The following is a 22,787-nucleotide window of genomic DNA, read 5'->3' as shown; positions in this document are numbered from 1 at the left end:
GGGGGGGGCAAAACACATGCCTTGCCCCCCTCTCTGAGAACTGGGGGGGGGGGGGGGGGGGCAAGGGCCCCCCTTGCCTCCCTCTCCCTCCCCCGGTTGGTACGCCCATAGGTAGACCCAGCGTCGTCAGTGCGGGGGGGGGGGGGGGGGGGGGGGTGTTGTGGCGACCAACGAGCGGAGCGGGAGGTGTCGTGGCGGGCCATCGCTCCAGGTGCCGGTGGCCCTAGTAAAGGGGTGTCCAAACAGGGCACTACAAAACGCATGACTCCGACAAATCGTGAAAATTGAATCGGACGCGCCCGCTTCAATTTTCACGATTTGTCGGAGTCGTGCGTTTTGTAGTGTCCTGTTTGGACACCCCTTAACATCACTGGGTCCTCCCAAAGCTCGGCGTTTTGACGTCACCGCTTCTGCGCAAGAAGCAGACGAACTTGCGCTCCGCATAAGTTTCATCACGCTGATATCTAAAGGCATATTTTGAGTTTTATCGCGCCTAGAGATCTTTCAGAGTTCTACTGTTGTCATGAAAACTTCACATTTTTCGTGACTGAGGTGGAAGAAGACATTTGGGGTGTGCCGCACTTCCATTGAAAACCAAGACATTCATAAACCTCAAAAAAAAAAAAAAAAAAGGGGGGGGGGGGTTATGCTTTTTTTTGGGGTTTACTACGGTTGATAGAATGCCATTTCGTCGAAGCACGTTTTAGAGAACGGGCACGTTTTATCGAAGCACAGTTTAGAGAAAGCAGAGCCTCAGTTTAGAGAAATGCCGTTTATCGAAAAGAGGACGCTATTGAAAAAAGGGTTTTCTACTTCGCGCGTGTATCACTGGTGCGCGTGTTAACCCAAGCCCCCCGCTGCGCTCCCGCCGCTTCGCGGCGACAGTCTGCGGCGGCTCATTACAAAAATGTTAACTCACCAGACTTATCCGCACACGCCGCTTCGCGGCGACCGAATTCGCTAAAAGGAGGCTCATCGCCATTTTCTCTAAACTTGGTTTCTCTATAAAGACATTCGATGAACTGGGGTCGGTAAAACGACGTTCGCTAAAACGAGCTTCTCTAAACCGCATGACTCCGCTTTTTTTTGTGTGTGTGCTGAGAACCGGGGCACTGAACAGGAGTGTAATGAGTAGGGTTGTGGGAATATTCGAAATTTCGAATACTAGTTTCGAATAATACATTATTTGATATTCGCTTCGAGGAGAATCGCACTATTCGCGTTTTTCGGAGTGTTGATTGCGGCGGGTTAGCCTTGTTGAGTGCGCTCCTTACCGAGCCCCGGTGCACTGCGGAGAAGCAATACCCGCGGAAGCGAGCTCCGCGGGTGTTGCTTCTTTGCATAACATCCGTGCTCTGTAAGAAGCGCACTTCACGGGGTAACCCGCCGCGATAAGCACTCGGAAAAGTACGAGGGAACAAAATCATACATTCAAAGCGGGATGGTGCACGCGTTGCGGCTGTATTTGAAAATAAATGGAATTATTGTAACTTCTACCTTCTAGTAAAAGTTGCAAAAGTAAGTTGACTGTTATGCAAGAGTAGAGAGATGCCCTTGTAACCTGCGTTCAGTGGCGTACCAAGTTGTTTTTGAGTGGGGAAAGACCCCACTCAGAGATTAGACGATTGATAGATACAGGCATTTGATGTTTGTTTATTTTGGGGGGGAAGAGAAAAGGGAGAGCCAGGAAGACAGACACACAACAAAAGAATAATTAGAGCTGTGTACAAACGTCGCAAGATAGGTGGCGCGACTTACCGCCCAATACACTGTCAATAGATCCACTCATATTAATGGCGATGCTGCACACAACGGAGGCCTTTGCTCATGGTTTGCTCCCGTTGCCCTTGTTGTGATGCTGCTCCCGCAGCAACAGCAAGAAAGTGAAACGGTCAAAAATTCCGTCTTCGCTAACTCAGTCCGCTTTACCGCTAACCTCGCAGGCGTCGCTTCAACTTGCGCGTGCGTCTGGAATCGCGCACTTGGGCAAGCAAACTGCTCACCATGCAAGCTTCTAAGATGACTGTCTTTAGGCTTCTCCACTGCACTGTACGAGGAGTACCGTGCAGCCCTGCGCGGTACTGGTTTTGTTGCTCGTTTCTCGATTGAGCCCAGGGATTGGCAGGATCGTCGTTTGAGTGCGCGTTGCGTAAACTCTTTTTCCAAGAGGACGAAAGAGCCGCAGACCATCCCGAAAACCGTGCCACCCTGTGTATGCCAGCGAACATCAACAAATGGACTTGAAGTGCAACGTTCGTACTGGCTCTGGTAAGGCATTTGTGCAACAAGAACTTTGCGTAGCCAGGCTCTACCGGCTTCTAAGCGTTCTTCATTTTCGATCCGAGATGCTGCGGAAAGCGAGGTAAGATCTCTCATTTCTCCTGTATATATTGCAATCGTTGTGTTGCCGAACGCGGCCTTGCGTAAGGAGGTATATTGAACGCTTATTTAACGGGGCTTTGCTGTATCTTAACTGTTCACAGTACTTTAATTACAGTTGCACTTGCATAACGTTGTAGAAACGCTCGTAAAAGCTCAGATGCCAGCCTACCTACGCTTGACACCACAGGAGCATCAGGTAGTGGTTAAACCTTTGTTGTTTTTACAAATTAACTCAAACTGCGATAGGTTTTTATAGCGCTGTTAGGGGTGCAGAAGTTTTGCCCTCTGTTACTCGTATTTCTTATAGGAATCTTTCACATCATCTCTCATTCTTATCCTCAGTAATGCTGTAACGTCATTTACATGATGTACATCTACATTGTAGCATCGTCGACATGTCGCATTTTCTATCTGTGAACAAAGCGGTTCTTTGCTTACAAACAAATTAATGTCATTCCTTGCATGCAGGGTGCCATGAACCCAGAACTTGCGATAGCACCCGCGTGCCACCGCTGCTTTCTAGCGAAGTCTTCCAAAGACCACGTGGTGGTGGTGCCATCTGGTGCAGCCAGCCAAGACTACCACCGGCTCATTCCATCTCTCTTCCGAGACGTTTCCGCCGTCTCCACCAGATCCTTGCTCAAGGTGGGACGTCGTCATTTCGTGCATTTTTTTTCTTCTTGCAAGGCTCCCGAACAGTTTATAGTCTGTAACTGACTTAAACCTCTGATTTCACCTTTAAGGCAGACGAGCAGTCAGAAAGGAGGAAACTCTTCCTTAATTCCTTCGGGCATTATTTTCTTCCGATGCTCCCGAGCAGCTTTTCCCTAGATTCCTTTCCGCTTGAAATAGAAAAAACATTCCCCTTCTCTGCGGCGAGTAGCTCAAAGACCAGCTCTTGCGAAGAGAGGAGGAGAGAAGAGTGCGAGAGGAAATGGAAAGAGGGAAACTGAATACTGGCTTTCTGCCTGGCAAAAGACGATTCTGTGGGTTGGCCTTTAAGGCTGGTTTACACACTTGCCACTCCCCACGACCAGAGGGGCTAGAAACCGTTTTTTAAGCCTCTTGCAACTGCTTACGACCGCTCGCAGACGGACGTAAGGAGTCACAAGAGCCTTAAAACTGGTTTTAACTTCTCCGGTTGTAAGCAGTCGTGAGTGTGTGAACCAACCTTCACGAGTGAGACTGGTGGCAACTCTTAGCATTCGTTTGCTCTACTGACGTCTAGCTCCTGGCTAGCTCGGTTGGGAGAGCGCATTGCTAGTCTTAGAGCGGTCTTGAAATCAATCCCCGAGAGAAGGCAGACTTTTTTCAGCAGCCGCCTAGAGTGTGCGAGTTGCACTCCATATCAGGGGGAATTCAATTTATTCTGGAGAAAAGTTTTAGGTCTGAGAAAACAAAAAAAAAACACTACCAGACATCTTTAGATCAATGTGACCAAAAGCTCAAAGGAGACGTTCAATTTGTGTTTAGTGTTCAAAACTCTTGTCCATTCTTTTAGCTTTGTTCTTATCCGACATCCTTGTTTCCTCTTGGCTGGTCTCTGCCCGCACGGGATGTACAGCTTGCCCAAGAGCTGTCGAGCATGTTGACGGAGCACTCCCTGCTCATGCGCTTGCTGGGCACACCCAAGGACGGCCTGCTCCACCGGAGCCGCATGGGCTGCCTCCAGGGACGCTGCAGCCAGATGGCCCACTGCATGAAGGCTCATTTTGTGGACGCCTTCAGGGGGTCAGTGGTCTGCCTCTTGTCTTTCTCCCCATCCGGTTCTGTACTCAATCTCACCTTACGATAGATTGCAACGGATGCTACGAGCCCCTAGGACCAATCCAAAGCTCGGAAATTGTGCTCCGCTAAACTGGTTCATTCAACGAGGCAACGCTGGAGGTGCGAAGGCACATGACATGCTTGGAGCTATGGATTGGAATATTGCCGTGATCAGCAATACTCTGAATGGACTGGGATGACCGGAGCGTTGCTGATCAGTGATCATTGATTGATCTTCGTCCATTTCTAAACATGTCGGCCCACCTATATAGAGTGACCATATTCCTGTAGGTAGAAAACGGGACATCCCAGCAGCAGCGGCGGTGGCGGAGGGGGCGTAGTTTTAAAGATTGAGATTGGGAGAAAAGCTTTAATGAAATAACAGCTCCCACTTCAAAACATTACCATATTGCACTAAGCCCTAGGGCCTAGGGAACAGTCCCACTCATGGTTCAGTTGCATGCACTCATTTGGAAGCTCCTGCTTCGAGTCCTTCGTTGGTGTGGGCGTATTTTGCCGACGACTGAAGTTTCCTAAGCGGGACTTTATCCTGCAAGACTTGGCTGTAAAAGTCTGTGCACATATATAGAAAAGAAAAAGATTCATGTCCTGAAAACGGGACATGAATCTTTATTGGGACAAAAAGATTGTACGGCAGAAGCAGACCTCAAAAACGGGACTGTCCCGGCCAAAACGGGACGTCTGGTCACCCTACACCTATAGGTTCTTCCGCACTATTTCAGGCACCTCTATACTGTTGTAGCATTTTAGAGCAGTAGGTGTTAGTGCCCTTTCCTAGCAAAAATTGCTCACGTATAAATGCAAAACCCAACTCTACAGCAGAGGCACTGCCCTCCCTATCTCCGTTGTTCCTCACTCACTGCAGACCAGGGTGTCTAGCGACCGGAAAAACCGGGAATTGTCAGGGAATTTTTAATTACCGGGAATTGTCAGGGATATTGTCAAAAAACGACCCCAGTCAGGGAAAATGAGCCAGAAATGCCATAGAGTGCCCTGAGCAAAGACTTGAGGACTTGGGGGCTGAAAAATAGGCAATAAATTCTGCTTAGAGCAGAGCGCGATCTCTGCTCATTTGATGTAGGGTGTGCTACCCGATGCAACGGGAGCAGTCGACAAATCCAGTCCAAGCCTTGGATTGAGGGCACGAGACTAGGCTAGATCCAGTTAGAGCTACTAGATTTAGTAAAGGACAAGGACGACGTTCACATCCATCGTTCCAAGTTTATTTAGGCAATAAATTCTGCTCAGAGTGGAGCGCAGGCTCTGCTGACTTGATATAGGGTGTGCTAATGAATGCAAAAGAAACAGCCGACAAATCCAGTGCAAGCCCTGGATTGGCTTGGATTGAGGGCATGAGACTAGGCTAGATCCAGTTAGAGCTACTAGATTTAGTAAAGGACAAGGACGACGTTCACATCCATCGTTCCAAGTTTATTTAGGCAATAAATTCTGCTCAGAGTGGAGCGCAGGCTCTGCTGACTTGATATAGGGTGTGCTAATGAATGCAAAAGAAACAGCCGACAAATCCAGTGCAAGCCCTGGATTGGCTTGGATTGAGGGCATGAGACTAGGCTAGATCCAGTTAGAGCTACTAGATTTAGTAAAGGACAAGGACGACGTTCACATCCATCGTTCCAAGTTTATTTAGGCAATAAATTCTGCTCAGAGTGGAGCGCAGGCTCTGCTGACTTGATATAGGGTGTGCTAATGAATGCAAAAGAAACAGCCGACAAATCCAGTGCAAGCCCTGGATTGGCTTGGATTGAGGGCACGAGACTAGGCTAGATCCAGTTAGAGCTACTAGATTTAGTAAAGGACAAGGACGACGTTCACATCCATCGTTCCAAGTTTATTTAGGCAATAAATTCTGCTCAGAGTGGAGCGCAGGCTCTGCTGACTTGATATAGGGTGTGCTAATGAATGCAAAAGAAACAGCCGACAAATCCAGTGCAAGCCCTGGATTGGCTTGGATTGAGGGCATGAGACTAGGCTAGATCCAGTTAGAGCTACTAGATTTAGTAAAGGACAAGGACGACGTTCACATCCATCGTTCCAAGTTTATTTAGGCAATAAATTCTGCTCAGAGTGGAGCGCAGGCTCTGCTGACTTGATATAGGGTGTGCTAATGAATGCAAAAGAAACAGCCGACAAATCCAGTGCAAGCCCTGGATTGGCTTGGATTGAGGGCATGAGACTAGGCTAGATCCAGTTAGAGCTACTAGATTTAGTAAAGGACAAGGACGACGTTCACATCCATCGTTCCAAGTTTATTTAGGCAATAAATTCTGCTCAGAGTGGAGCGCAGGCTCTGCTGACTTGATATAGGGTGTGCTAATGAATGCAAAAGAAACAGCCGACAAATCCAGTGCAAGCCCTGGATTGGCTTGGATTGAGGGCACGAGACTAGGCTAGATCCAGTTAGAGCTACTAGATTTAGTAAAGGACAAGGACGACGTTCACATCCATCGTTCCAAGTTTATTTAGGCAATAAATTCTGCTCAGAGTGGAGCGCAGGCTCTGCTGACTTGATATAGGGTGTGCTAATGAATGCAAAAGAAACAGCCGACAAATCCAGTGCAAGCCCTGGATTGGCTTGGATTGAGGGCACGAGACTAGGCTAGATCCAGTTAGAGCTACTAGATTTAGTAAAGGACAAGGACGACGTTCACATCCATCGTTCCAAGTTTATTTAGGCAATAAATTCTGCTCAGAGTGGAGCGCAGGCTCTGCTGACTTGATATAGGGTGTGCTAATGAATGCAAAAGAAACAGCCGACAAATCCAGTGCAAGCCCTGGATTGGCTTGGATTGAGGGCACGAGACTAGGCTAGATCCAGTTAGAGCTACTAGATTTAGTAAAGGACAAGGACGACGTTCACATCCATCGTTCCAAGTTTATTTAGGCAATAAATTCTGCTCAGAGTGGAGCGCAGGCTCTGCTGACTTGATATAGGGTGTGCTAATGAATGCAAAAGAAACAGCCGACAAATCCAGTGCAAGCCCTGGATTGGCTTGGATTGAGGGCATGAGACTAGGCTAGATCCAGTTAGAGCTACTAGATTTAGTAAAGGACAAGGACGACGTTCACATCCATCGTTCCAAGTTTATTTAGGCAATAAATTCTGCTCAGAGTGGAGCGCAGGCTCTGCTGACTTGATATAGGGTGTGCTAATGAATGCAAAAGAAACAGCCGACAAATCCAGTGCAAGCCCTGGATTGGCTTGGATTGAGGGCACGAGACTAGGCTAGATCCAGTTAGAGCTACTAGATTTAGTAAAGGACAAGGACGACGTTCACATCCATCGTTCCAAGTTTATTTAGGCAATAAATTCTGCTCAGAGTGGAGCGCAGGCTCTGCTGACTTGATATAGGGTGTGCTAATGAATGCAAAAGAAACAGCCGACAAATCCAGTGCAAGCCCTGGATTGGCTTGGATTGAGGGCATGAGACTAGGCTAGATCCAGTTAGAGCTACTAGATTTAGTAAAGGACAAGGACGACGTTCACATCCATCGTTCCAAGTTTATTTAGGCAATAAATTCTGCTCAGAGTGGAGCGCAGGCTCTGCTGACTTGATATAGGGTGTGCTAATGAATGCAAAAGAAACAGCCGACAAATCCAGTGCAAGCCCTGGATTGGCTTGGATTGAGGGCACGAGACTAGGCTAGATCCAGTTAGAGCTACTAGATTTAGTAAAGGACAAGGACGACGTTCACATCCATCGTTCCAAGTTTATTTAGGCAATAAATTCTGCTCAGAGTGGAGCGCAGGCTCTGCTGACTTGATATAGGGTGTGCTAATGAATGCAAAAGAAACAGCCGACAAATCCAGTGCAAGCCCTGGATTGGCTTGGATTGAGGGCATGAGACTAGGCTAGATCCAGTTAGAGCTACTAGATTTAGTAAAGGACAAGGACGACGTTCACATCCATCGTTCCAAGTTTATTTAGGCAATAAATTCTGCTCAGAGTGGAGCGCAGGCTCTGCTGACTTGATATAGGGTGTGCTAATGAATGCAAAAGAAACAGCCGACAAATCCAGTGCAAGCCCTGGATTGGCTTGGATTGAGGGCATGAGACTAGGCTAGATCCAGTTAGAGCTACTAGATTTAGTAAAGGACAAGGACGACGTTCACATCCATCGTTCCAAGTTTATTTAGGCAATAAATTCTGCTCAGAGTGGAGCGCAGGCTCTGCTGACTTGATATAGGGTGTGCTAATGAATGCAAAAGAAACAGCCGACAAATCCAGTGCAAGCCCTGGATTGGCTTGGATTGAGGGCACGAGACTAGGCTAGATCCAGTTAGAGCTACTAGATTTAGTAAAGGACAAGGACGACGTTCACATCCATCGTTCCAAGTTTATTTAGGCAATAAATTCTGCTCAGAGTGGAGCGCAGGCTCTGCTGACTTGATATAGGGTGTGCTAATGAATGCAAAAGAAACAGCCGACAAATCCAGTGCAAGCCCTGGATTGGCTTGGATTGAGGGCATGAGACTAGGCTAGATCCAGTTAGAGCTACTAGATTTAGTAAAGGACAAGGACGACGTTCACATCCATCGTTCCAAGTTTATTTAGGCAATAAATTCTGCTCAGAGTGGAGCGCAGGCTCTGCTGACTTGATATAGGGTGTGCTAATGAATGCAAAAGAAACAGCCGACAAATCCAGTGCAAGCCCTGGATTGGCTTGGATTGAGGGCACGAGACTAGGCTAGATCCAGTTAGAGCTACTAGATTTAGTAAAGGACAAGGACGACGTTCACATCCATCCTTCCAAGTTTATTTAGGCAATAAATTCTGCTCAGAGTGGAGCGCAGGCTCTGCTGACTTGATATAGGGTGTGCTAATGAGTGCAAAAGAAACAGCCGACAAATCCAGTGCAAGCCCTGGATTGGCTTGGATTGAGGGCACGAGACTAGGCTAGATCCAGTTAGAGCTACTAGATTTAGTAAAGGACAAGGACGACGTTCACATCCATCGTTCCAAGTTTATTTAGGCAATAAATTCTGCTCAGAGTGGAGCGCAGGCTCTGCTGACTTGATATAGGGTGTGCTAATGAATGCAAAAGAAACAGCCGACAAATCCAGTGCAAGCCCTGGATTGGCTTGGATTGAGGGCATGAGACTAGGCTAGATCCAGTTAGAGCTACTAGATTTAGTAAAGGACAAGGACGACGTTCACATCCATCGTTCCAAGTTTATTTAGGCAATAAATTCTGCTCAGAGTGGAGCGCAGGCTCTGCTGACTTGATATAGGGTGTGCTAATGAATGCAAAAGAAACAGCCGACAAATCCAGTGCAAGCCCTGGATTGGCTTGGATTGAGGGCACGAGACTAGGCTAGATCCAGTTAGAGCTACTAGATTTAGTAAAGGACAAGGACGACGTTCACATCCATCGTTCCAAGTTTATTTAGGCAATAAATTCTGCTCAGAGTGGAGCGCAGGCTCTGCTGACTTGATATAGGGTGTGCTAATGAATGCAAAAGAAACAGCCGACAAATCCAGTGCAAGCCCTGGATTGGCTTGGATTGAGGGCACGAGACTAGGCTAGATCCAGTTAGAGCTACTAGATTTAGTAAAGGACAAGGACGACGTTCACATCCATCGTTCCAAGTTTATTTAGGCAATAAATTCTGCTCAGAGTGGAGCGCAGGCTCTGCTGACTTGATATAGGGTGTGCTAATGAATGCAAAAGAAACAGCCGACAAATCCAGTGCAAGCCCTGGATTGGCTTGGATTGAGGGCACGAGACTAGGCTAGATCCAGTTAGAGCTACTAGATTTAGTAAAGGACAAGGACGACGTTCACATCCATCGTTCCAAGTTTATTTAGGCAATAAATTCTGCTCAGAGTGGAGCGCAGGCTCTGCTGACTTGATATAGGGTGTGCTAATGAATGCAAAAGAAACAGCCGACAAATCCAGTGCAAGCCCTGGATTGGCTTGGATTGAGGGCACGAGACTAGGCTAGATCCAGTTAGAGCTACTAGATTTAGTAAAGGACAAGGACGACGTTCACATCCATCGTTCCAAGTTTATTTAGGCAATAAATTCTGCTCAGAGTGGAGCGCAGGCTCTGCTGACTTGATATAGGGTGTGCTAATGAGTGCAAAAGAAACAGCCGACAAATCCAGTGCAAGCCCTGGATTGGCTTGGATTGAGGGCATGAGACTAGGCTAGATCCAGTTAGAGCTACTAGATTTAGTAAAGGACAAGGACGACGTTCACATCCATCGTTCCAAGTTTATTTAGGCAATAAATTCTGCTCAGAGTGGAGCGCAGGCTCTGCTGACTTGATATAGGGTGTGCTAATGAATGCAAAAGAAACAGCCGACAAATCCAGTGCAAGCCCTGGATTGGCTTGGATTGAGGGCATGAGACTAGGCTAGATCGAGTTAGAGCTACTAGATTTAGTAAAGGACAAGGACGACGTTCACATCCATCGTTCCAAGTTTATTTAGGCAATAAATTCTGCTCAGAGTGGAGCGCAGGCTCTGCTGACTTGATATAGGGTGTGCTAATGAATGCAAAAGAAACAGCCGACAAATCCAGTGCAAGCCCTGGATTGGCTTGGATTGAGGGCACGAGACTAGGCTAGATCCAGTTAGAGCTACTAGATTTAGTAAAGGACAAGGACGACGTTCACATCCATCGTTCCAAGTTTATTTAGGCAATAAATTCTGCTCAGAGTGGAGCGCAGGCTCTGCTGACTTGATATAGGGTGTGCTAATGAATGCAAAAGAAACAGCCGACAAATCCAGTGCAAGCCCTGGATTGGCTTGGATTGAGGGCATGAGACTAGGCTAGATCCAGTTAGAGCTACTAGATTTAGTAAAGGACAAGGACGACGTTCACATCCATCGTTCCAAGTTTATTTAGGCAATAAATTCTGCTCAGAGTGGAGCGCAGGCTCTGCTGACTTGATATAGGGTGTGCTAATGAATGCAAAAGAAACAGCCGACAAATCCAGTGCAAGCCCTGGATTGGCTTGGATTGAGGGCACGAGACTAGGCTAGATCCAGTTAGAGCTACTAGATTTAGTAAAGGACAAGGACGACGTTCACATCCATCGTTCCAAGTTTATTTAGGCAATAAATTCTGCTCAGAGTGGAGCGCAGGCTCTGCTGACTTGATATAGGGTGTGCTAATGAATGCAAAAGAAACAGCCGACAAATCCAGTGCAAGCCCTGGATTGGCTTGGATTGAGGGCACGAGACTAGGCTAGATCCAGTTAGAGCTACTAGATTTAGTAAAGGACAAGGACGACGTTCACATCCATCGTTCCAAGTTTATTTAGGCAATAAATTCTGCTCAGAGTGGAGCGCAGGCTCTGCTGACTTGATATAGGGTGTGCTAATGAATGCAAAAGAAACAGCCGACAAATCCAGTGCAAGCCCTGGATTGGCTTGGATTGAGGGCATGAGACTAGGCTAGATCCAGTTAGAGCTACTAGATTTAGTAAAGGACAAGGACGACGTTCACATCCATCGTTCCAAGTTTATTTAGGCAATAAATTCTGCTCAGAGTGGAGCGCAGGCTCTGCTGACTTGATATAGGGTGTGCTAATGAATGCAAAAGAAACAGCCGACAAATCCAGTGCAAGCCCTGGATTGGCTTGGATTGAGGGCACGAGACTAGGCTAGATCCAGTTAGAGCTACTAGATTTAGTAAAGGACAAGGACGACGTTCACATCCATCGTTCCAAGTTTATTTAGGCAATAAATTCTGCTCAGAGTGGAGCGCAGGCTCTGCTGACTTGATATAGGGTGTGCTAATGAATGCAAAAGAAACAGCCGACAAATCCAGTGCAAGCCCTGGATTGGCTTGGATTGAGGGCATGAGACTAGGCTAGATCCAGTTAGAGCTACTAGATTTAGTAAAGGACAAGGACGACGTTCACATCCATCGTTCCAAGTTTATTTAGGCAATAAATTCTGCTCAGAGTGGAGCGCAGGCTCTGCTGACTTGATATAGGGTGTGCTAATGAATGCAAAAGAAACAGCCGACAAATCCAGTGCAAGCCCTGGATTGGCTTGGATTGAGGGCACGAGACTAGGCTAGATCCAGTTAGAGCTACTAGATTTAGTAAAGGACAAGGACGACGTTCACATCCATCGTTCCAAGTTTATTTAGGCAATAAATTCTGCTCAGAGTGGAGCGCAGGCTCTGCTGACTTGATATAGGGTGTGCTAATGAATGCAAAAGAAACAGCCGACAAATCCAGTGCAAGCCCTGGATTGGCTTGGATTGAGGGCACGAGACTAGGCTAGATCCAGTTAGAGCTACTAGATTTAGTAAAGGACAAGGACGACGTTCACATCCATCGTTCCAAGTTTATTTAGGCAATAAATTCTGCTCAGAGTGGAGCGCAGGCTCTGCTGACTTGATATAGGGTGTGCTAATGAATGCAAAAGAAACAGCCGACAAATCCAGTGCAAGCCCTGGATTGGCTTGGATTGAGGGCACGAGACTAGGCTAGATCCAGTTAGAGCTACTAGATTTAGTAAAGGACAAGGACGACGTTCACATCCATCGTTCCAAGTTTATTTAGGCAATAAATTCTGCTCAGAGTGGAGCGCAGGCTCTGCTGACTTGATATAGGGTGTGCTAATGAATGCAAAAGAAACAGCCGACAAATCCAGTGCAAGCCCTGGATTGGCTTGGATTGAGGGCATGAGACTAGGCTAGATCCAGTTAGAGCTACTAGATTTAGTAAAGGACAAGGACGACGTTCACATCCATCGTTCCAAGTTTATTTAGGCAATAAATTCTGCTCAGAGTGGAGCGCAGGCTCTGCTGACTTGATATAGGGTGTGCTAATGAATGCAAAAGAAACAGCCGACAAATCCAGTGCAAGCCCTGGATTGGCTTGGATTGAGGGCACGAGACTAGGCTAGATCCAGTTAGAGCTACTAGATTTAGTAAAGGACAAGGACGACGTTCACATCCATCGTTCCAAGTTTATTTAGGCAATAAATTCTGCTCAGAGTGGAGCGCAGGCTCTGCTGACTTGATATAGGGTGTGCTAATGAATGCAAAAGAAACAGCCGACAAATCCAGTGCAAGCCCTGGATTGGCTTGGATTGAGGGCACGAGACTAGGCTAGATCCAGTTAGAGCTACTAGATTTAGTAAAGGACAAGGACGACGTTCACATCCATCGTTCCAAGTTTATTTAGGCAATAAATTCTGCTCAGAGTGGAGCGCAGGCTCTGCTGACTTGATATAGGGTGTGCTAATGAATGCAAAAGAAACAGCCGACAAATCCAGTGCAAGCCCTGGATTGGCTTGGATTGAGGGCACGAGACTAGGCTAGATCCAGTTAGAGCTACTAGATTTAGTAAAGGACAAGGACGACGTTCACATCCATCGTTCCAAGTTTATTTAGGCAATAAATTCTGCTCAGAGTGGAGCGCAGGCTCTGCTGACTTGATATAGGGTGTGCTAATGAATGCAAAAGAAACAGCCGACAAATCCAGTGCAAGCCCTGGATTGGCTTGGATTGAGGGCACGAGACTAGGCTAGATCCAGTTAGAGCTACTAGATTTAGTAAAGGACAAGGACGACGTTCACATCCATCGTTCCAAGTTTATTTAGGCAATAAATTCTGCTCAGAGTGGAGCGCAGGCTCTGCTGACTTGATATAGGGTGTGCTAATGAATGCAAAAGAAACAGCCGACAAATCCAGTGCAAGCCCTGGATTGGCTTGGATTGAGGGCACGAGACTAGGCTAGATCCAGTTAGAGCTACTAGATTTAGTAAAGGACAAGGACGACGTTCACATCCATCGTTCCAAGTTTATTTAGGCAATAAATTCTGCTCAGAGTGGAGCGCAGGCTCTGCTGACTTGATATAGGGTGTGCTAATGAATGCAAAAGAAACAGCCGACAAATCCAGTGCAAGCCCTGGATTGGCTTGGATTGAGGGCACGAGACTAGGCTAGATCCAGTTAGAGCTACTAGATTTAGTAAAGGACAAGGACGACGTTCACATCCATCGTTCCAAGTTTATTTAGGCAATAAATTCTGCTCAGAGTGGAGCGAAGGCTCTGCTGACTTGATATAGGGTGTGCTAATGAATGCAAAAGAAACAGCCGACAAATCCAGTGCAAGCCCTGGATTGGCTTGGATTGAGGGCACGAGACTAGGCTAGATCCAGTTAGAGCTACTAGATTTAGTAAAGGACAAGGACGACGTTCACATCCATCGTTCCAAGTTTATTTAGGCAATAAATTCTGCTCAGAGTGGAGCGCAGGCTCTGCTGACTTGATATAGGGTGTGCTAATGAATGCAAAAGAAACAGCCGACAAATCCAGTGCAAGCCCTGGATTGGCTTGGATTGAGGGCACGAGACTAGGCTAGATCCAGTTAGAGCTACTAGATTTAGTAAAGGACAAGGACGACGTTCACATCCATCGTTCCAAGTTTATTTAGGCAATAAATTCTGCTCAGAGTGGAGCGCAGGCTCTGCTGACTTGATATAGGGTGTGCTAATGAATGCAAAAGAAACAGCCGACAAATCCAGTGCAAGCCCTGGATTGGCTTGGATTGAGGGCACGAGACTAGGCTAGATCCAGTTAGAGCTACTAGATTTAGTAAAGGACAAGGACGACGTTCACATCCATCGTTCCAAGTTTATTTAGGCAATAAATTCTGCTCAGAGTGGAGCGAAGGCTCTGCTGACTTGATATAGGGTGTGCTAATGAATGCAAAAGAAACAGCCGACAAATCCAGTGCAAGCCCTGGATTGGCTTGGATTGAGGGCACGAGACTAGGCTAGATCCAGTTAGAGCTACTAGATTTAGTAAAGGACAAGGACGACGTTCACATCCATCGTTCCAAGTTTATTTAGGCAATAAATTCTGCTCAGAGTGGAGCGAAGGCTCTGCTGACTTGATATAGGGTGTGCTAATGAATGCAAAAGAAACAGCCGACAAATCCAGTGCAAGCCCTGGATTGGCTTGGATTGAGGGCACGAGACTAGGCTAGATCCAGTTAGAGCTACTAGATTTAGTAAAGGACAAGGACGACGTTCACATCCATCGTTCCAAGTTTATTTAGGCAATAAATTCTGCTCAGAGTGGAGCGAAGGCTCTGCTGACTTGATATAGGGTGTGCTAATGAATGCAAAGGAAACAGCCGACAAATCCAGTGCAAGCCCTGGATTGGCTTGGATTGAGGGCACAAGACTAGGCTAGATCCAGTTAGAGCTACTAGATTTAGTAAAGGACAAGGACGACGTTCACATCCATCGTTCCAAGTTTATTTAGGCAATAAATTCTGCTCAGAGTGGAGCGAAGGCTCTGCTGACTTGATATAGGGTGTGCTAATGAATGCAAAGGAAACAGCCGACAAATCCAGTGCAAGCCCTGGATTGGCTTGGATTGAGGGCACGAGACTAGGCTAGATCCAGTTAGAGCTACTAGATTTAGTAAAGGACAAGGACGACGTTCACATCCATCGTTCCAAGTTTATTTAGGCAATAAATTCTGCTCAGAGTGGAGCGAAGGCTCTGCTGACTTGATATAGGGTGTGCTAATGAATGCAAAAGAAACAGCCGACAAATCCAGTGCAAGCCCTGGATTGGCTTGGATTGAGGGCACGAGACTAGGCTAGATCCAGTTAGAGCTACTAGATTTAGTAAAGGACAAGGACGACGTTCACATCCATCGTTCCAAGTTTATTTAGGCAATAAATTCTGCTCAGAGTGGAGCGCAGGCTCTGCTGACTTGATATAGGGTGTGCTAATGAATGCAAAAGAAACAGCCGACAAATCCAGTGCAAGCCCTGGATTGGCTTGGATTGAGGGCACGAGACTAGGCTAGATCCAGTTAGAGCTACTAGATTTAGTAAAGGACAAGGACGACGTTCACATCCATCGTTCCAAGTTTATTTAGGCAATAAATTCTGCTCAGAGTGGAGCGAAGGCTCTGCTGACTTGATATAGGGTGTGCTAATGAATGCAAAAGAAACAGCCGACAAATCCAGTGCAAGCCCTGGATTGGCTTGGATTGAGGGCACGAGACTAGGCTAGATCCAGTTAGAGCTACTAGATTTAGTAAAGGACAAGGACGACGTTCACATCCATCGTTCCAAGTTTATTTAGGCAATAAATTCTGCTCAGAGTGGAGCGAAGGCTCTGCTGACTTGATATAGGGTGTGCTAATGAATGCAAAAGAAACAGCCGACAAATCCAGTGCAAGCCCTGGATTGGCTTGGATTGAGGGCACGAGACTAGGCTAGATCCAGTTAGAGCTACTAGATTTAGTAAAGGACAAGGACGACGTTCACATCCATCGTTCCAAGTTTATTTAGGCAATAAATTCTGCTCAGAGTGGAGCGAAGGCTCTGCTGACTTGATATAGGGTGTGCTAATGAATGCAAAAGAAACAGCCGACAAATCCAGTGCAAGCCCTGGATTGGCTTGGATTGAGGGCATGAGACTAGGCTAGATCCAGTTAGAGCTACTAGATTTAGTAAAGGACAAGGACGACGTTCACATCCATCGTTCCAAGTTTATTTAGGCAATAAATTCTGCTCAGAGTGGAGCGAAGGCTCTGCTCACTTGGTATAGGGTGTGCTAATGAATGCAAAGGAAACAGCCGACAAATCCAGTGCAAGCCCTGGATTGGCTTGGATTGAGGGCACAAGACTAGGCTAGATCCAGTTAGAGCTACTAGATTTAGTAAAGGACAAAGACGACGTTCACATCCATCATTCTAAGTTTATATAGATTTAATAACTAATGGGAAAGCTGCAGACACCAATCCAATTTAAACCTTAAGCCGAAAGTATCTGAAAGTGTGCATCTGGCAGCCATGCTGCCGTTCGGTTATTGACGTGTGTGGTTGAGTGCTGTGTTTTCATCGTGTTTGCAGAAGTTTCCTCTTCACTGATGATGTCGGCGGCAAGAAAGTGCTCGTTTAATTCGGACTGGACGAACCCGAATTTTTCAGAATATGCAGGTTGGATTAAACCCGTGCAAAATGATCCTCACAGTGCTCAATGCTTTGTGTTGTAATGGTCTTGTATATTTATTCACCTCTACAGTGGTCGGGGAATTTCACCTGAAATTGTCAGGGAAAATCTGGAAAAGTCACGGAATTTGAAGCTAATAATTTTCTAGACACCCTGAAGGCTCTTTCTCTCTCCTTTCCCCTTTCCCTCCTCTAGGCTGCCACTGTTCCAAAAACCCACATGATCATGAGAAAAACGCTCTCCCTTCGCCCCCCTCTCCTGCTGCTGCTTTCACGAAAAACCCACATGGTCGTGCTGTTAGGACACGCTCCTTTGCTTTCCCAGTGCCACTGCCCAGCTTCCATTCTCATGTGCTCTGTGCACCTCTACAGAACTCGTGTACATACTTTCGCTTCTTCCGTCGCAGGCACGGTCACGGGCGCTCCCAATCTGTAAGAGCTTTTCAGCCAAGGAAAAAGCACCTCGTGCAACATTTTGCACAATCGTCTTACCAAAGCACACGTTTCCTCACACACGTCTCCTACATCGAATCCACTAAAAGCGAAGAACCCATTGAAAACATTGTACACCACACTGGCTGAAGAAAAATCTCCTTCAACGTGCCTTTTCACAATGCAGCAGCTTCCACCGTCAATCGCAGCAAACATTGTGTCGTTGTTTCCAGTTTTTTTTAAAAATATCATGAGGTATCAGATTTTTTTATCCCAAAATCCCAATGACTGCACGCTGCTGCTCAAGAGCGCAAACAGCTTAGAGTGCATTAAACAGGCCAAACCACCCATTGGGCAATGTCAACACTTTCTCCAATAACGCACCTTTCCTGTGCCGGAATTTAAAATGCCTGCAGTGGTTCTTTTTTGTGAAATACTATCGATTTGCTGTTATTTTTCTACACATCCTCATAGTTTTTTATATTAGTGAGTGACGCACTCCTGCTAAAATAGCGCATATAAACCCTGTTTTAAGTATAAGGAACGGTCGAGAAACTTTTGGAGCTTGAAAAACCCATGAGGGTACCTCTGGGGAAGCCCTGAGCTTTTGTACAGCTCTATTGCATCATCTGCAGACTTTTGTACTGCTTGATTACATCATCTGTAGGCTTTTGTACTGCTTTACAACATCATCTGTAGGCTTTTGAACTGCTCAGTGACATCATTTGTATTCTTTTGTATTGCTTTATTGCATCATCTGTAGGCTTTTTCACTGCTTTATTGTGTCACCACCGAAACCGGGAGGGGCTCCTCGACTATCAATCTCGGCAGACGGAAGTTTCTTGAGGACAAAAAGTTTGGGAACCCGTGCCATAGACTGTTCACTCTGTTACGATCGCCGGTTATGACTCCGTCTTGGTTTTAGCATGGAGCTGCTGTCGCAGCCGGACGTGGTGGAGCTGGGGAAGTCCTTTCGGATCTACTTGGCCTGCCTGCACTCCCTGGTCACAGACCTGCTCCAGACGTCCCACCTGTTCCAGCTCTTCCCCCTCCATCCCAGCCAGGGTGAGGCGGCTGTTGAGGCCTCGTAAAGTAGCTGAAGCTTGAGTTCATTCGATCATTCATTCACTTTCTCATTTATTCATTAAATATTTTTCATTCATTTACTCATTCATTCAATGCACCCTTAAAAAAAAAAAAAAAAATCGATTTTTTTTTTTTTTTAAATGTTTGGGTAGGAAGCATATTTACAAAATACTTGCCCCCCACCCCCAAGAACAAAAAGGTAATTAGTGCAATATTGTATGTTGTGAGACATGTTTTGAGTTTGAACTGCTTCTGAAACATACTTACATTGCGGGAGGCTTACCCGGAAATGTAATCATGTTTCGGAATGGCTCAAAAGAGCCTCGTCTCACAAGCATTGCACTAAAAATTTTGTTTCTTTCGGGGAAGGTTGGTTTTGTGACACACGTGTCCCATCCAGGCACATAAAACATAAAAAAGTACATTATTTTGGGGGAGTTCACTGTCGGTCTAAAGGCCCCGTTCAGGGGCATTGTGTTAGGGGGAGGTGTATGTCAGAGTTACAACGAAAAGAAGTGGCATAGGAGACGGGTAGTTCACAGTGATTGGCACCTCACAAAAGCAGGAAAACGGAAACAAGTGCAAAAACATGCCTGTGTGAATGTGAGGCTGTTTCATTGAATTTTTATTAGTACATAAATTATGCACTGGGAAACAAGATGGACATGTCTTGAGGGCGGGAAAATATAAAAAGACAGAAAAAGAAGGGTCCCCTAGTCTGCTCCTGCCTTGAAGGCACCGCAGACCTAAAGACAAGACTAAAATGAATGAATAGGATCCCAGGATCAAGTGGAGTTTCATAAAAAGCCAGTAGGTAATGGGAATGAAGAAAAATTGGAGCCGCAGCCAACAGAACGGTTCAGGGGAAGCTAATGGGAAGAGAGGACACCGCAGGGCCCTACATCAGCCCAACCCTGTGAGGGTGCACAGGAGGGCGACACTTGTGGGTCGACGATGGTCGCAGGGCAACAAGCGAGCCAAACAACCAACGTCGCAGTGATGTTTGATTTCTCCCCCTCTCCACGGGGGGAAAATGAGATGGATGGTTGAACTTAATTGTGGAAGTCCACAAAGCCAGGCCCACAGGTGCTCATGGGGATTGTCTTTCCCATAGAATCTGCCCAACACCGCAATGTTGTTGGTGCAATGTTGTGCCAACAATTTAGGAGCAACCTTGGGCAACCATTCGTTTCTCCAATTTTGCAACTCTTTCTTGTACAAGCGTAAAAATAAAGTTCTGGACAATGCTTGAACGGACAGTCGGTCCATGGAACAGCGTAGATGAAATGTATGAGAGGCTTTTTAAAGGGACGCTGACAGGGTATTTTTGCTTGCCAAGGTTTTTATTTGTACATGACATATGAGAGCCCAACTACCCAGAAAACAATTTACGGCTCGAAATTCGTTTTCTTTCCACCCGAAAACCGCCGATTGAGAACTGGCCGGTTTGAGTCGCGCTCACTCTCTTCTCCGTAGTTACCTGCCGTTTTCTCTGGTTTAGACAAAACCACCAAATGTAGTCAAAGTCGTGGGTCATCAAAGGCACACACTCAATATTAAAAATAGAAAAGAAATATGATATCCATTTTTTGTGGCTTCTAAAATGCTGCAAATACGTTGATTGAAATAAAAAAAAAAGTTGCACAGCCACGTGACTTCCGCCAACTCTCTCCTCCTCTATACTTCTTCTTCCTCCCCAGTCCAGTTTCAGTTTTGAGCAGTTTTGTCCGCCAAAAAATAAAAAAAAATAATTTGGGGGGGGGGGGGGGGGGTGTCAGTGTTTTTTTAAACCGACCACATAATTTGAGTTAGCAAGGTCAACTTTCTGGGTCATGGTTATGCTCATTCAACCATTCCAAAGGGCCCTTTTTGGTAATGCTTTCTTGGTAATGAACGTTTTGATAATGCCTTTTGGTATACCTTGTACATAATGCTTCTTTGGTTGTTGCCTCTTTGGTCATGCCTTTTTGGTAATGACTTCTTGGTAATTACCTAAAGCCTTTTGGTAATGCTTTTTTGGTAATTGCATTTTTGATAATGCCTTTCTGGCAATTACCTTCTGGTAATGCTTTTTTTTAGTTACCTGTTTGGTAATGCCATTTGGGTAATTACTTCTGATGATGCCTCTCTGGTAATTATGTTTTTGGTGATTTCTTCTTTTTTTGCTAGTGCGTTTTTGGTAACTGCCTTTACGGTCATGCCTTTTTTTAAGGCCTTTTTGTAATGCCTTTTAAGTCATCTGTGACGATTTTTGTGCAGATGGCTCGATAAAGCCCCAGTTCGTGCACACGGGAACAACGGGCGGCATGGAGCAAATGTTCAGCGCCGTCTGCGAGTCACTGCTGCTCTCCACAGCGGAACAGTTTCGACAGGAACGCGAGAGCTGGAAGCAGTTAGAGAAGTGAGTGACAGGCACTGATCCTCACAACGTTAGCTCGCAACAGTAGTAGTTTGCTTACCTATAGACCTTTCCAGCGGCAGTCTTAAATTGAAGCGATTTCCAGCGCGCGTCCCTGGTTTTGAGAGTGTACGTCAGTGTTGCCCGACTGCGCTGAGCTGTGGGTTTTCTCGTCAGTCGGCTGTGGAAGCCTGCGTAGGAGCAATTTCGAACGCTGGTGGCAGCAAATTCGCCTCGCTTTATTTTTTGTTTAGGGTTTTATGGCGAAGAGAATTTCTCGGAAGTTTTTAAGAAAGCGTTGAACTATTTTTGGGAACAGAAAGAAACAAATGAAAGCTATTTTCGGCGAGTCCGTGCGCAACAGAACAAATGCAGCTGGGATGTTTGTTTCATTTTATGCGGATCTTTTTAACGGCACCTTACACTCAGCCATGTCAAACTACAAAGATCTTAACTACCTAATATATTTGACCACATCAGAGGATAGCCAAACTGCATGGGTATTGCCCCCTCACTATATGAAATTCAACGAGTCTCATCAATCGAACAACATATATTGTACGTACCCTACGGTGCCGTGTTATCCGAACAGGATTTAAAAAGGTCTCAAATAACACAGCATATCCAATATACAGTGTCGACGATAGTCACTTCACGACGATTGGACGGAATCCGGCTTGTCTTGGGGTACGTTTTGAAGAGTGATGTTTTTTTACACAGCACTAAAGCAAATGAATGAATGTGTCGATTCAGTTCCCATACCCCGGACCCTATCAGCCACTTTTCGCCAAGGGAACGTAGCCGGGAAGGCTTTTCGGAGATTATCTCAACGGAAATAATCCTCGAAGAACGTCGAACGGCCCGCGTTGCGGGCTGCTTGACGTTCGCTCTCTTCGTTTCCTGCGAAGGTCGAGCAGGCTACAAGCCCTGGTATTCCTTGGTTCTCACAGTGGAAGATTACAAAAACACTCAAGCATCCTGAACAGGCAAATGGAGTAAACACTTTCAAGGAAAGCCGGCGAACTTCGAACACACAATGCAGGTGGGGAGTCGCACTGACCGGGTTTCCACAGCTCAGGCGGGTTGCAGAAATTTTTGGCTGATAGGAGTTGCTCGAGTCGCAAAATGGCGGCGGCCAGCGAGCTGTTTTTGCAAAGGTCTATACTACCCGAAGCAGGGGCGCACATTTGAGATTGAGTGCTTGAATGTGTTGCACTCTCTTGTAAACGCTTGCGATGGGAGAACAAACTGCCACACTGGCAGCATCTGTCAGGAAGCCCTGGTACACTTTCAATTACATGCCGAGCATCTTTGCGTTCTAGCTTAAATTGACCAGTCTGAGACAATTTTAAGAGATTACCGGCAGGTAAATCACTGCAGAATGGGCAGGCAAGCTCAGGCCCCATTGTCGCGGCAACAACCTTGCATAATGTTGCTTTGGAACAGACGTGGTGTTTCTTTTCCGCAGGCTCACGATGGACACGACAGTGTTCATCAACTCGCTCCACACGGACTCCGTTCTGGGATCCATAGTCGACTACGTCATCCTAAACCAAGGTGTGCTCTTTTCCTGTGCTTTCTTACTGTGGTAGCGTTCCGAAATCATTCGGTCATGGTAGTCTACATTGGCCGTAGTTGCTGACAGGATAAGAATTACAGGCAGGTCCTTCAGGTGTCCCACCTACAGTGCAAGTCTTCGATAGCGCTTCAACATCTCGTGGGCCTTTAGTGT

General features: G+C 46.3%; 1 protein-coding gene across 1 annotated transcript in view; it reads left to right on the top strand.

Annotated features, from left to right (window-relative positions):
• The first annotated feature begins 1,777 nt into the window (after positions 1–1,777).
• Positions 1,778–22,787, top strand: part of LOC8032417 — a 33,989-nt gene continuing 12,979 nt past the window's right edge. The window contains exons 1-6 of the mRNA XM_002409866.4: positions 1,778–2,362; positions 2,851–3,027; positions 3,947–4,113; positions 18,497–18,636; positions 20,917–21,058; positions 22,524–22,612. Of these exons, the coding sequence (XP_002409910.1) occupies positions 2,857–3,027; positions 3,947–4,113; positions 18,497–18,636; positions 20,917–21,058; positions 22,524–22,612 (709 nt within the window). The 5' untranslated portion in view covers positions 1,778–2,362; positions 2,851–2,856. The remainder of the gene's footprint in view (positions 2,363–2,850; positions 3,028–3,946; positions 4,114–18,496; positions 18,637–20,916; positions 21,059–22,523; positions 22,613–22,787) is intronic.

Source organism: Ixodes scapularis, unplaced genomic scaffold (genome assembly GCF_016920785.2).
Source record: "Ixodes scapularis isolate PalLabHiFi unplaced genomic scaffold, ASM1692078v2 PGA_scaffold11__112_contigs__length_91849675, whole genome shotgun sequence".
NCBI lineage: Eukaryota > Metazoa > Arthropoda > Arachnida > Ixodida > Ixodidae > Ixodes > Ixodes scapularis.
Note: the sequence above shows the minus strand (reverse complement) of the source record. Positions and strands in the feature narration are given on the sequence as shown.